Raw genomic sequence first — 12,526 nt, 5'->3', positions numbered from 1 at the left:
GAATGATAAGGGGGATTCATTTATGATATCCTTCATCAGTTTCTTTAGCTCCTTTTCTACTTCTTTAATAATTGGGGTTTGTAGATTTTTTGGAATGTCTTGCGATGATGTGGAGACCCATTTGGCAATCATATATTATGATTCAATAGCAGGGATATACCATTTTCTTTTTCTATTTGAACAGATTATGGGAACTTTGTTGGTGATGCTTGGGAATTTCAAGAGTTGAAAATTAGCAGAACAAAATGCCACTAATCAATAGCAGGGATATACTTTGTGCAAGTAGCAGTAGGCTTGGATGAAATACTTGGCAGCTTCTACCATGACAAAGCAAAGGAAGTATATGTATCAAGATTCTGTAAACAGCTTTCATTAATGGAAATGAATTCTTAATCATAAAACACTAATCCTCACATTAAAAGGAGAGCACTGTGCTTTTGTTTTCATGCGCACATGGACAGATGAATTAAATAAAAGAAAAAGAATTAGCACAGCAAAATGCCACTAATTAGGACACGGTAATTATAATTTGGAATTTGATTAATTCATAAAGTCCTGATTAATAAATATTATGGGATGGGCACCTTTCTTTTCAAATCTATCTATGAAAAGACATACTTGTCTTGGTAAAAGCAGAAATCCTTACAGTCTAAAACATTATAAATACCATCAAATGATAATATGTACTTTTTCTTAATTTAACTTATCTTTTTTATAATTAAAAACTGTTAGATATTTCTTAATCTAAATAAATTATTAAAAACTGTTAGATAATAAATTATTTAATCTAAATAATAATTTTGTATTGTCCTAAAGAAGAAAAGGAAAAAACAAAAGCTTAACTCAGCGCCTACTTATTATTATTAACATTATAATCTTTTGCATTATACATTGAATTCAATTCGCTTTTCTCTTTTATTAGTTAATTAATATATAGAATTATTGTTACAACTCCCTATGGAGATGCTAATCTTTCCTCCATAATTGGCATTGCAAGTAACTATTAAATTAGCTAACTCTCAATTAATTTTTTATGGAATAAAATAATTTGGGAATATGTTTCAATTAAGTACAATGTCTGTAATTTCTGTTTCCCTGTAAAAAAGCAAACTTACCATTTTGTTTTTTCAATCCATCTCTGCATTTAATTGAATATGGATACATGCAAACTTACCATTTTGTTTGATCATTGGAAAATGCGACTCCGCCTACCATTATCATATATTTATTAACTAAGATTATGGTGATGTTGCCATGAAAGCTGCTTTCAGGGTCCTTTTCCTATAATTTATCTATCATCTCATCTCTTCATTCTGTGATTTGTCAAACCCAAAACCCTTCTTCTTTTTCTCTTCTTTTTGACATTTCATTCCTATTTTTATACAAGTTTATTCTCTTAAAGTACTGTTGAGTTGGATCATTATTGAGACATTGACTGTAAAATCTTGTATCCTATTTATTTTTAAACAAATAATTATCCTAGAAATTTGTTCTCTTACACTGTGGCTTAATAGTGAATATTGTTATGCTATTTAAAATTTTACTGCTTTTTATTTATTTATTTTTCTTTTCAGGCTCAGGTTGATTCTATTTATAAAATTAACTTAATTAGACTCATTATTTATTTTTATTATTTAACTCCTTGACAATATGAAAAAACCCAAAACTCTGCTCTCCCTCTCAACCGATTGCATCTTTTTCTTAAAATAAAATAAAAGACCCACCTTGTGAAAGAGTTTCAACCAATTGTGGGCTTGTGAAAATAGCAATTGTAGTATGTAGAGGTGCAGTGGCCATGCTCCTGAAGACGTCTCAAAAGGCATTGACTAAGAGTTTAAGAAACCTACAACTTGACTATATTGATCTATATCTTGTATGTTTCCATACTGTTAAACTATAATCTTAATTAAATTAAGTCATAAACCGTCAAATTTAGCACAAACCCATTTAGCATGAGAATAAAATGAGAAAGTATGCATGATGTGTCTCATATAATTAAGACAAACCAATAATCCATAAACAAGAAAAGCAAAGAATCTCTTATGTTTTGGTTGGTTCACCTTATTACAGTATAGGTTTAACCCATAATTCCACATTGCAATAACATGAAATAACATAATTTTAAACTTCACGACATATTTGAATCATATAATGTTGTTATATCATTAAGTAATATTACTGTTTTAAAAAAAAATGGATTTGATTAATTTACATTAGTTTAAATTACATCAATGCTGAATTCCTAACGAAGCTCACTGTATCTTGGCCCAAGTCATATAAAATTGATAACTTTACTGTTGCATAAGCCCAGATTAAGTTTTCTGTCAAATTTGGGAAGATGGATGAATTCTATTATGGTTTTATGTAATTACTGAACCTTCATTTTTTAGTTACTTGTGTATAATATATTCAATGTTTATATGAATTAATAAGCATGTTATGCACTATGTTTTATCCTATTTTGGTTAGATTCTAAATTAGGAGCGATGCCTCTCCGTGTCTCTAACTTGAAACAATAGAAACCAGCATAGCAACAATCAAGTGAGTATATTGAAAAAAACATGAGATTAGCTTGAGAAAGCAAGGGCCATACTGGCCTTTTGAAGGCCGGCCCTGGCTTGCTTTACTATATATTAAGCTACACAAGCCTCCACTGGCTAGGGCTTTTATCCGCTCACCTTCATGGACCTAAAGGTTTCATTTCAATGCACTTTCAAGAACCATAAAATTTAACATTTTCTTTTTCTTTCTTTTTAAACTATAGTTAATGCTATTAATGAATCTGATTCTCCTTATTTTGAAACTAAGATTATCAACTAACTTTTCTTTTTGGCAAAAATTGAACTTGAAAATAAGTTGAAAAAGCATTAAATATGACTAAAAATCATTTACAAAGAAAAATATAGAAAGTTAAACAGTTTTAAATATGATAACCCATTTTAAGAATTTGTATAACATAAAAATGTTAATACAGTATATTTATATTAAGTTGAATATAATCAAAATAGCTTATAATGCTTTCAAATTAAAACTTGGAGATACTATTGAAGGATTAGATGATTTGAAGCATAGAAAGGAAGGAGCTGGAGAAACATAGAAGTCAAGTTCAAGAGTTCATGCAGTTCAACATTTTTATCTTGAATGTGGACCAACCAAATATGATTATATTTAGAATAATTAAGTTTAAAGAGGAGTGTAGACAATAGTAAACTTAAATTATTAAATATTTACTAACAGTCAATAATTGTTTTAAAGTATTTATAAAAGTCTAAATATATGAATGATTATATATTTAGAGTATTAAGTATCATGAATATGATAAATAAATAATTAAGTTTATAAGTATAGAATCATATGCATCTCTATTAAGAGATACAGCGGTATCTTGCATACTTGATAACGAAAAATATAAATCTGTGATAATTCTTCTCTCTTTAAGAATTTTTTCTTATATTGTGTTTCCTGCTTTCTAACAAAAGTCATCCAACAATATTTCGTGGTTAAAGATTAACAAGAAACAATAAAAGGCAAAGATTAACAAGAAACAATAAAAAGGCATGGAGCCGGAGCATCCTGCAGAAATTATTTCAGGCGCTTCAATGTCCATGGCCCTGCAGTTCTTCCAGTCCTAGAGGTCATTCGCAACAGGAGTAGCTCCTTCTAGAACCCTAACTATCTGTCTTGCACCGAAACGAAAGAATGATTATGGTTCTTCTTAAGATTTTGTAATTAAGATAATGCTACATATATATATTCAACTTGTCAACTTGGAGATGTGTATTACCTGACTCATTTTTGGCCGACTGTCTGGATCCTTACGTACACAGGCTGCAGCACAAATAATCAGTTGCCTCATTTGCTCGGGGTCGTATTCCTGCAAATTGGGGTCAACTAGAAAATCATAGTTCCCTTCGTCCAGCTGAGGCACCACCTGTATATGTTAGATGAAAGTATATGCTCTTATTTTTCCCCTCACATTCATGCTTTATATTAAGCAAACAATAACAAACAGCTTTCAGCAATCTAGAAAGGAAAATGATGTAAATAAGCACACATACAAGATCAACTCTTTTCAAATTATTTGTAGTTGCGGAAGAACAAGAAACGTACCCAGCCAACTATGTCAGTATGATCATCATCAGGTTGTTTCCCAGTAATCAACTCCAGGAGCAAAACACCATACGAATAGACATCGGACTTATCAGTCAACATCCTTGTATCGGCATATTCAGGAGCTATATAACTGCAGTTGAAAGACATGCATGAGAAAAACAGATCAAGAAAACATTCTTTTTTGCTTTTCTTTTTCTCAATGTATATGCAAGGCAGACGACACAGCATTACTTATTTGATTTCCTATTCCAAGAAACTAAATATTAAAAGTTCCCCACCCAGAAGTTCCCCTAACGTCGGTGAATAGATGTGTAACAGAATCTGGGAAAAACTTGGCATTTGCAAAATCTGCAAGCTGAAAAAAATGATTCCCTTGTAAATAATTGATATCATTATACAAGGTCAACATCAAATGCGAAACAAACAGAACAAGGTTGTAGAAATAATAGGAGAAAGAGATTAGAAAAGAAAGAATTATGTGTCTCTTGAATGTGCATGTACGAAGCAATCTTTTTAATACAGAGTATTATCATTTTTATTTTTTTGTTCTCTCCCTAAAACTGAACAAAGAAACAAAACAGCCTCAAGTTTCTAGACAAGAAAACTGAAAGCAGAAAAACAAGAGCCAAAAACTACAAACATACAGCAGAAGAACCAAAGAAATACAAAGACACCGCAAAACGCAGGACACCAAATACTACAAAGAGCAGCCTCCAAAGACCAGAAAGAAACCACCACCAAAACAGCAACCAAACTCTTGCCAACTAAACCAGAAGGTTTGAACCGACATCAAGCAGGCAGATGACAAAAAAAAAAAACTAAAGATTTTCCTATTTCAGCAAAGCTTAATTTGTGGAAATCGACTTCAAGTATATATTCGAAAGGTTTGAACCTTCAGAAGCGATCCTCAATATGAAAAATTAGATTTCAAAGTAGTCGAACCAGTCATCAAAACTTTGTCAATAGGTTTAATTCAACCAAACTGAGGCGGACACGAGGCAAGATATGACTGGCAGTAGAGAACATACTGATACACCAAAAGCACTAAGACAGGAGGATTTAGACTGATGATATGCGGCAGGGGTGCGACCACGATGACATGGCAGAAGGGCAAGTCATTGATATGGGACCAGTACAAGAGATGGGCGGATTTGACGAGTGGCATGAAGTAGAAAAAAGAGCTCAAATTCGGTCAGAAACTAGTTTCCAAAGCTGGAAATCTGAAAAGTACAGAATTGCCGTGTCGGGAATCTTATTTTGGAGGAACCGTACAGGTTCGTCTGACCCTCATTCTGAGTAAGATTTTCTTCTGGATGATCACTAGATATCATAGAATGTGCATGTACTGATAGACATGTTATAGAACAATGATTTGCATTGGAAATGGTGGATGAACTTGAGTGGAGGATTGATTTTCAGAACAGGAAATCTGAAGAACTTCAAGAAAACTGAGTTCAGCAGCCCACTTCGGGGGAGAAGTGATGGGGAGTGGAAGCTTGGCTTTACAGAAGTTTTGTTCTGGGATAATTATGGAGTTTTGAAAAATTACAGGACTAAGGTTACCTTTGGTTCACAATTATCATCAAGAAGAATGTGATTCGCATCAATATGTCGGTGTATGATCCTCGGATTACCTGAAAATAATACATACATACATACTTACATATATAACTATGCCAGAATCGCAATGGGAACCTAATACCTGTAAACATAACTAATGTGTATAATGGCCAAGTGCTAAAGGCATGAAGCTGGGAGTACTTACAGTCTTCATGCAAATATTTCAAACCTCTTGCAGAGCCTCTGGCGATTTTCATTCTGGTTGTCCAGTCCAAAGGTGATATACCATCCCCTGTTGTGTGTTTCACACCAGATATTAATATTAATTGCTTAGATAAGTTCTGGAACATGATATTTATATAATTAAGCTCAGAACTCGAAAAAAAAAAAAAGAATGAGTTTAGGTGGGCTCGCCATGTAACTGAGATTTCAAGGTTTTGTTCGGAACAAATTCAAAAATAAGCAACCTCTTGTCTCCATCAATGCAATATCCAACCAGCTTAACAAGATTTTTGTGGCGCACGCTGTTAATGGCCTTAATCTCCTTCTCAAATTCATCTTCTTGCAGTTCAGTACAAAATTTTAGATTTTTAATTGCCACCCTTTCACCACTTGGAAGGACTCCCTCATAGACTTGGAAAAAATCACCCTCCTTAAGTAGGTTGGCATTGGAGAAACCATCAGATGCCACTTCTAGTTCTTGAAAAGTAAATCCCTTTGGCTGATAATCTTGAAGCGTTTCGTAATCACTGTCCTCAATTATAGTGATAGGCAGCTCCAACAACCTTTGCTGGAGCAGTGAATTTTGACATGGGAAATCTGGATGGAAAAGACAGAGAATGTATAAATATTTATCCCCTATGTATATATTGTAACTAATAGTAGACTAACACATAAATATATATGAGTATTTTAGTATTTAATATTATATAATTGAATATACTCGGTTATTTATAACTAATAAATATGTTTAATAATTTATTAGTTTGGTATATAGATAAATATATATATATGAATTTCATAAAATTTTCAATGTTTAGCAAACTAAAGAAAGTATACCGCGCAAGAAAGCAATGTCATTCACATCCCATATATCCTTCAAAGGCATATTCCCTTCAAGAGCTTGAACTATCTACATTGCGTTAGTATTAGAAAGGTTAGTAACATAAAAGCAAAACTGTGTTCTTTGACGATTGCATTATTTGATGTGTTTCTGAATACTCAAATACACACACATATATTATATATTACCTGTTTCATTTTTGGCCGTCTCTCTGAGGGTTTATATACACAAGCAACAGCGCAATGAATCATTCGCTCCACTTCATTTTTATCGCAGTTCCCTTTCAGTTTTGGATCAAGAAGAGACAAATAATCACCAGATCTCAAAGCATGGCTAATCAGAAGCCTAGCCTGAATCATCAAAGTTCAAAGCTTTGAATGACCATTAAAGTAAATTAATTAAATATGATATTAGATAATAAATCAAATGTTTAATTTGTCAAAAATATATTTAATTTTACTCAATTAATTAATTCAATTAGTCTAAATTATTTAGTATATTAAAATATTAGATTAGTCTAGAAATAATAATAAAATTTTATGCCTACGAATTACTTATTATCATCTTAATGGAAATAAAACTTTTATTTTCAGCGAATAAATATATTGAGCTTTTAACCTTGTTGCATTAACCTCTTGGTTCTATACACATTAAGGACTTGTTTCTATAAAGTAAGAATGCCACTAAAGAAAAAGAGAAAGGTAGAACTTTCACTCTGCATATTATTAAGCTCCGGCACTTTATGTTACATTACATCTCTTGTTTTATTTATTTATTTACGCAAATAGTAATCTCATTACCCTAATATATAAAATGAAATGAATGTGCCATAAAAAAGCATGTTAGTATAAAATTGTGCTAATTAGGAAAGAGAAGCTTATTTTTTAATTAATTTAATTAAAAGATAACGTATTCAACATAACAGTGTAATTGTCCATTTTTCCATAATATACTATTTTTTTTCTATTTTCCAATCAGTGTAATTGTCTATATTAACACATTATCTTGCAGTGCGTATATTTTAATTCTATTAAGTCCAATGAAATTAGTCAATATTGTTTATGTAAATAAGACTAGAGGGGCTTAATAATTGTAAAAATTCAAAGTCCTGAAAATAGGTTTGCTTTCTTTTCTTTTAATGGCATTAGTTAAATTTCTAATTCATCAACAAATCCTTACTGTTTGCAAAAAAAATATTAATACAAAGGGGCTAATATGATATAAATAAAGTTTAGGTGTAAGAAATTAATGACTCATATAATTATAATAAGATATTAGTAATTAAATTCTATTGGTTAATGAAAAGTTGTGAATTGAATAGTTATGACTGTTGGTAAATGTTATGACATGAAGGGTTGTAACCATTGGTGCTTTGATGGAAAACCACCATTAGTTTATAAATAAGAGTCTGCTCATATCATAAAAAATTATAGCAAATACAAAAACTAAAAGATTAGAGTATTCATCAATAAGATAAGGGAAAAGGAAGAGAAATAACACTCTATTAAACATGGATCAGTGTATGTTTTCATTGTTAAATAATGAAAAATATAAAGTTTTAGATCAATGGGATATTATAGTTTACATTAGGACCTTAAGAAAATGTAATTTAAAAATTCAAGAACTTAGACAATGGGATTTAATTCTTTTAATACTGAATTGACTACATGTTAGCAACTGAAGGAAAAAAAATTGCACTCATATATATGATTTCTATGTATTAGACAAAATAACAATAAGCAGAATAAAAAATGATCACTTGAATATACAATTCCAGACAAATGGTCTGGCTTTTAATCTTAGCAGCTATTACTTATTGTATGAAAATAACATAACACATCACCATACCAAACACTGCATAAACGGTATAATTCACGTAGAACTAATTAATCTTCACCACTTTAAATTATCATAAAACTATAGTCAGGGAACAAGTAATGCATACCCAATCAACTATACGTGCATTCCTCCTAAATTCAATTGGTTGTCTCCCAGTTATCAGCTCTAGAAGGACAACTCCAAAGGAATAGACATCCGATTTATCAGAAACCTTCTGAGAAGGATAATGCTCAAGATCCGCATATCTGCATTTTAAAATATAGTGAATGAAACAATAACTTAGTTAATAATAAATTCTTCACGTCTTTAAAAAATAAACCTGACCTCTTCTTTTTTTCTTTGTTCCTCTTCCTGAATTTTTATATTTTTATTTGAAATAATGATATAAATAATCACTAAAATTTATATTTTATTTTATTTTGATTATAAATTTTAATTTATTTTATTTCATTCATTTAATTTAATTATATTTCTATTTAGTCATGTCACAAATAAAAGATTGACACATGACAAAAATAGCTAATAAAAGAAATAATTAAGAGAAATAAATGCGACATGTCAATTCTTTATTAGTAATGTAACTAATAAAACTAAATAATTAAAGTAAAATAAATTAAAATTTTATAATCAAAAAATAAAATTAAAAGTAAAATATAGTGAACGTTTATATTCTTATCTCATTAATTCACCATAAAACAACTGAGTCATTCATGTAATGTATTAAAAAAAAAAAAAAAAAAAAGATGTACCATACCCATGAGTTCCCCTACACAGACTGGAGATGTGAGTAACACTAACACTTTCGGGAAAGAACTTGACAAGACCAAAATCTGCAACCTGAACAAACATGGTCTAAATTGATCAGTAGATTTATTCATATAATGCAATTTAAAAGGACAAGGAAACATGACCTAGATATATATCAGTCTTATTTTCCAATTAAGATAATATGAACTTTAAATTAAATAAAAGAATATATATGTTTGACGGATAAAAATTATACATAAATGCAAAAAAAAAAAAAATAACCACACCCTTAGCTCTTCATAAAACTGTCCTATATATATACCTTTGGTTTAAAGTCAGCATCAAGAAGAATGTTATCTGCTTTAATGTCCCGGTGTATGATCTTAGGATTACCTGAAGATACACATGTCAGAAAATTAAGAGAGTGCAAGTCAGAGACCATGTAAATCTAACATGAAAATATGTTTTAAATTAGAAAAGAGCTAAAGGCAAAGATTGTAGGTGAATATTTATTTACTTAGGTTAACACAAAAAAATGAATTAAATTAAAGTATAATTAACCCCCTAATAACTCTTTTGTGGTGCGTAGCATCCATGAAAGCACTCATGAAATCATCCAGAGAATTGTACAAATTTAGAAAATAAATAAGTGTAAGACTCACCTAACTATATATCAAAATATATAAAATATAATAATAAGAAGAAAGTAACATTAAGTTACTCACAGTCTTCGTGTAGATATTCCAACCCCTTCGCAGAGCCTATGGCAATATTTATTCGTTTTGGCCACTCCAAAGTTGGTGTTTTCTTTCCTGCAAATTAGTACCATTTATCGTTTAGTAAGATCATTATATCAAATTATAGTGGCCTGGATAATCATAAATATGTGTTATCAGTTCAAATTACAAAAGGAATTATGCTGTACTTGTACATCAAAAGGACTAGAGAGAAAAAAGAAAAAGGAAAAGAGAAAGAGAAGAAGAAGAAGGAGAAGAAAGATTAACCATGTAAATGAGTTTTCAAGGAATTGTTGGGAACAAACTCTAAAACTAGCAATCTATCTGGTCCGTTAATGCAGTAGCCAATAAGCTTGACGAGATTTCGATGACGCACACTGCTAATAGCCTTAATTTCTTTCTCAAATTCATCTTCCCTCTGTCCATCCCTATATTTGAATTTCTTAATAGCAACAACTTCTCCAGTATTTCGAAGGACTCCCTTATAGACATGAGCAAAACCACCCTCCCCAAGGAGGTGAACATGTGAGAAATAACCTGTTGCTATTCCCATTTCATCGTATGTAAAGATCCTCGGCCGATACTGGCATTTCTCTATGATTGGAGAACGCTCAGAAGTCGGAAGCTCCTCAACGCTATCAACTGCAGTGTCTTCAGTAGGAGTAGGCTCAATATTTGTAGGCTCCAGAAACTCAAGGCTATCAGGTGAAGATTGTTCAATTCTGAGATCGGGAAGCTCCGATGCTGATTCCGAACTGTCGACATACTCACAAGATCGGCGAGCAGCTTGAATATCAATCAAATCTGAACTTTCTCTGAGCTGTAGTGGAGTAACGAGCGGCGGTGTTGTAAAATTAGACTTGTCAGCTGAGAGAATGTAGGTCAAGAAAATAAACATGAGAACAAACTGTGAGAAATAGTATAAAGAACTCTTAATATAACTTAAAAAGAAACCGCGCAAGGCATACAGCTTCCCGTGGAAAGGCACGACCCCATCGCAAGATTTTACAGTTCTTCCTTTACTTGCTCACTTCAGAGAGAGAGAGAGAGTGGTACCTGAAGAATTGAAGAAGAAAAGAATCTGGGGAGAGAAGGGAATCAGTTTACTAATAATCATCACACCTGATGCATGGGTGGAGGACCTGCAGTTAACTGTTGCAGGCTCAATTCCCTATGACAGCTAATGATTGCTAACAGAATTACACGGAAATAAAGAGAATAACGGATTTCTTACACGTGTCTCCCACAATGCAGCTATACTAACTACTTCAACTACCAGAACGACACAATTAATAAAGGAAACGACATTGCACTAGTTTCCCATGTATCAGAGAGAGAGAGAGAGAGAGAGATGAATGAAAAGGGGCAGAAGGGTAACTTTCGTTCACAGCACATTCTCATCAACCGATTCACTGTTCCTTTATTAGGTTTCCCATATATCAAACCTGTTCCTTGTAGAAATAAAACAAATATAAAGAAATGGCACATGATTCAGGATGGCTTGTTCATTGAATTAAGAAATCATTTTGTGGATACAAGCAGAATATAATGCTAATTAGAAGAACAAAAATTAAAGAGTTGTCTTTAGGAATGATAAGGGGGAACTCATTTATGGGTTTCTTTCTCTTTTTAATTATTGGGGGTTTGTAGATTTTGGAATGTCTTGCCATGCACGTGGAGACCCATTTGGCAATCACATATTCTGATTCAATAGCTGGGATATTCCGATTAATTCATAAAATCCCGTTTAATAAATATATGATGGGTGAATGTACCAATCTGCGTGATGGAAAATGATTAGTGCAACCATGTGATTTCCTAATTTATCCAATGATATTACTGATCAACCAAGGGCGAGAGACTTGGGCTTTGCTCTAGAGTTGATTTTTGTTTTATTCAGGAAAATAGGAATTAGGGCAGCTGCCAGGTGGCTGGTTTCTCTAGACTCTCCCTCAGATAACCATTTCTAGTAGTATCCTCTCGTTTTTAGTAATAATTAATAATAATTTTCTATTGTCCAAAAAGAAAAAGAGAAAAACAAAAGTTTAACTCGGCGCCTACTTGTTATTATTAACATTATATTATTATTACCAAATTAGCTAATGATTATGTAATTCCATATCACTAAATAATTTGGGAATATGTAATTTCTGTTTCCCTGTAAAAAATGGACAAAGGGTAGGAGAAAAGAAACAAGTATTTCAAGCCCTCTCTACGGAAAATGTAACTCTGCCTACATTATCAAGTGCCGAATTAAGTTTGTTCAATTGCATATATTTATTAATTGAGATTATGGTGATGTTGCCATCAAAGGTCCCTTTCCTATAATTTATCTATCAATCATCTCATCTCTTCATTTTTGTTATTTGTCAGACTCAAAACCCTTCTTCTTTTTGACATTTTTATTCCTATTTTTTTTATAGAAATTTATTCTCTTAAAGTACTGCTGAGTTGGATCCTTATTGAG

The 12,526-nt window shown here is 31.8% G+C and overlaps 1 protein-coding gene across 2 annotated transcripts; it reads right to left on the bottom strand.

Annotated features, from left to right (window-relative positions):
- Positions 1-3,409: 3,409 nt before the first annotated feature.
- Positions 3,410-11,179, bottom strand: LOC8274497 (interleukin-1 receptor-associated kinase 1). Of its 2 annotated transcripts, XM_015717358.2 has the most exons (15): positions 11,028-11,179; positions 10,327-10,926; positions 10,048-10,134; positions 9,645-9,715; positions 9,330-9,412; positions 8,682-8,820; positions 6,925-7,086; positions 6,733-6,805; positions 6,088-6,492; positions 5,879-5,965; positions 5,677-5,747; positions 4,392-4,468; positions 4,111-4,243; positions 3,785-3,931; positions 3,410-3,676 (listed from the first exon to the last, which is right to left on the bottom strand). In XM_015717358.2, exons 1-15 carry the CDS (start codon positions 11,053-11,055, stop codon positions 3,629-3,631), a joined length of 2,211 nt encoding a protein of 736 aa, XP_015572844.1. In that variant the 5' UTR covers positions 11,056-11,179; the 3' UTR covers positions 3,410-3,628. The 2 variants fall into 2 exon arrangements, with proteins under 2 accessions (XP_015572844.1, XP_048233941.1); XM_048377984.1 differs by lacking the exon at positions 11,028-11,179 and having other exon boundaries at positions 10,327-10,977.
- Between the last annotated feature and the right edge of the window lie 1,347 nt (positions 11,180-12,526).

The sequence above is a fragment of the Ricinus communis genome, chromosome 8 (assembly GCF_019578655.1).
Source record: "Ricinus communis isolate WT05 ecotype wild-type chromosome 8, ASM1957865v1, whole genome shotgun sequence".
Taxonomy (NCBI): domain Eukaryota; kingdom Viridiplantae; phylum Streptophyta; class Magnoliopsida; order Malpighiales; family Euphorbiaceae; genus Ricinus; species Ricinus communis.
The sequence above is the reverse complement of the archived record's forward strand: the minus strand, read 5'-3'. Positions and strand labels throughout refer to the sequence as shown.

Coding starts and splice junctions, on each gene's coding strand:
- LOC8274497 (XM_048377984.1), bottom strand. CDS start 10,957: ATGTTTATTTTCTTGACCTACATTCTCTCAGCTGACAAGTCTAATTTT. Junction 9,716..10,047: donor GGAATATCTACACGAAGACT/GTGAGTAACTTA, acceptor GTGTATCTTCAG/GTAATCCTAAGATCATACAC. Junction 3,677..3,784: donor GTCGGCCAAAAATGAGTCAG/GTAATACACATC, acceptor GGTGCAAGACAG/ATAGTTAGGGTTCTAGAAGG.